Source organism: Pecten maximus, chromosome 2 (genome assembly GCF_902652985.1).
Source record: "Pecten maximus chromosome 2, xPecMax1.1, whole genome shotgun sequence".
NCBI classification, from domain to species: domain Eukaryota; kingdom Metazoa; phylum Mollusca; class Bivalvia; order Pectinida; family Pectinidae; genus Pecten; species Pecten maximus.
In genome coordinates this window covers 47,584,389-47,587,179 of record NC_047016.1, presented here as the reverse complement: position 1 = coordinate 47,587,179, position 2,791 = coordinate 47,584,389, and the positions used below count along the sequence as shown (strand labels likewise).

Genomic DNA, 2,791 nt, shown 5'->3' with positions numbered 1-2,791 from the left:
GTTTCAAAGTGGAAAAATAGGAACAAAAGGGTTTTCTTGCATTTCAGTGATATATCTTTGGTAAAAATTGTTTAATATTACATAATTTGGTTAATTTTGACATAATTGGTGGACGCATTTCAGAATGTTTCAATAATTTAAGCAGAGTTCTTCAAGGTGTCCCTCCGTCTGATAGCTTTACTCGTGCTAAATTAAATTTTCATGGATATAAATGGTATTGCATATAATTAAATGGACAACATAATTAAATTAACGAAGGAATATACACGTGTTTGTGCGTGTACTTGGGTTTCGATGAACAGAAGCAATTTCAAGTGCACCTTGAATTATGATATACATGTAGGCTACCCCGAAGTGTTGTACCTAGACGTTGCCGGGTTAAAGCGCCCGCAGGGACCTGAGCATTTGAATATCGCCGTCTGTACTGTACGTTATATCCGTTGTGCAAATACCATTGCATGTCAGATGAATCTTAACTATTGCATTGTACGTTTTAAGGCAGAACATATGCCTAAGCATGTTGCAGACCGTTTAATATAATGTCTGTATCAAACATGGGAGAGGAAAATCCCTTAGTGACGTCACGATCTAATATCGGATTTTTTCCAATGTTCTATTAATAAAGCATGTGCAGCCAGTCTGTTTGACGAGATCTAACCAGGAAGAATGGACATTCCGAGTTTGTTAACGACTTAAGTTGACCGGATTTACATCAGACGGAAAGTGAAGGATTTACTTCAACTGACAAGTCTATACACTATAGCTATCCAGCTGTCAGTTGGCGTATAAAGGGAGACACACCCATTTACTCAGCTAACATACTAAATGACCCAGATTCTGGTCTGAAAGCCACTCTACAACGCGTGTGTATATGGATACACACATACACCACACGGAGGGTCGAACTGTTCGTAGATATGTGTCGTCGTAGTGGTAATAGTCAGCTGATACATGTGCCAAGATGTAGTTTTAATACAACGTGAGGAAATGTCCAGTTTGAGGATGGTGATTCCGTCGAATTGTGAATATTTGTGATCGAATGGATGTTTGGTTTGAACACAGAAATGTGCTCGGTAACCCGCTCGACAGGATGTGAAATAAACAATTTCCAATCAATGCTGTTTGGAAAATATAATGTGTTCAAATGTACTATCATGTCATTGCTATAGAGTTGGATTTCTGCTAGTCATATTAGCTTTAACGTACTGTCCTGTATCGTCAAACGTACTCCTCAGTGACTTCTATCCATTTGGAGAAATTCATGGTGATACAGCTAATAAGCAAAAGGACGATGGCGGATCTGGCAAAATATCTCTTCCAGTGAAATTTCCTTTCTTTGGACAGGATTATACATCACTTTATGTAAGTAAAACACGTGAAATGGGGGAACACCCGCACAGACCCGTCCGTGTCCCTTTAAGAAATCTATTTATTAAGATTTGACCCCGCTGGGTCCCATTGAGACGAATCTCTGTGTCAGCGCCTCCGGCGATAACGGCAATGATATGTCAAGTATTTCCGAAAATTCAGTAATAACTTACTGACTAGGAAACAGACAAAAAAATGATTTGTGACAACTCATCCCTCGGCTTGGCCCCTTATTTCAAACCCTAATTAGAACTGACCGTCATCAAACACGACAACATCCTCTACTTTAGGGGTCTAATTAAGAGATGTATTAATTACACCATAATTTTTATTTTTTTAAATACATGTATTACTCATTTGTGACGATGTATGTAGGCACATACAAATCTGTTTCACCTGGAACATGGCTAAGAAATACCTTTAAACATTTGTATAAAATCCTCATCCCTCCCATCATATACACACGTGTACACACACACGCACATGTATACACATCCCTTCTGAAATGCTATTTCACAATTAACCAAATTATCAATATTCATTTATGACTAAGCACAAGCATGACAACTTAATGTCAGAAATGTCAAAATTATTTCAATTTAAAAACCTTTTTTTTTTTTTAAATTAATCATGCTTTTAACCAGATTTTAAAAAAAAAAAAACTTAATAATTTATTTGAACAGACATGTTTGTCCGCCCAACATGAATTGGAATTCATAATAGAGACTAGCTCGGGATACGTCATGTTTGAGACAATAAAAAAATAAATGTGTTTAGCAAGATTTTTTTTTTATAGAAATCATTTTAAGAAATCATTTAACTAAGTAATTATATAATAAAATTGTATTTTTTAGGTGAAGATCACATGCATTTTTTTTTTAAATGTACTCTAATTCTATCCATAAATTCTAAGCTACCATACATGGACTACTTTTTAGAAAAGGTGCTAAGTTCAAGGGTTTAAAATTTGTGTCATTAAATTATCGTTATCAGTAATTTACATACAATTTTGAGGTATACAATAATTATATATAATTATCATTTTTAAATTGAATATTTAATTCAATTTGTAAATTTTCAAGCAGTTCATTTTTTTCAGTTTTTTATTTCAATTCTTTAACATTTTTCTGTTTCATACAATACATTATAATCCAAAATAGCAAATACTTTTCAAAATTAAATGAGACTTAAACTCAGAATACATAAATGCAGGCTTAGATATTGAATTCACTTTGTTCATTGTACAACTAGAAGGGAATAAGGGGCTATATATTATCAATTCTCTAATTATTCTACTTCAAATCAACAGAAAGTCAAAATCTTTTCATAATTTTTTTATCATTTCATTTCATTTAAAAAAAAAAAATCTTTTTCTAGTTTTCGTTAAGGATTTCAATCAATCAAATACCCTATATCATTTGTA

The 2,791-nt window shown here is 33.5% G+C and overlaps 1 protein-coding gene across 1 annotated transcript in view; it reads left to right on the top strand.

The window, feature by feature from the left end:
• Nucleotides 1-643: 643 nt before the first annotated feature.
• The window catches only part of LOC117322309 (sushi domain-containing protein 2-like), a 38,313-nt gene continuing 36,165 nt past the window's right edge, over nucleotides 644-2,791 (top strand). The window contains exon 1 of the mRNA XM_033877161.1: nucleotides 644-1,362. Coding sequence (XP_033733052.1) covers nucleotides 1,135-1,362 — 228 coding nt within the window. The 5' untranslated portion in view covers nucleotides 644-1,134. The remainder of the gene's footprint in view (nucleotides 1,363-2,791) is intronic.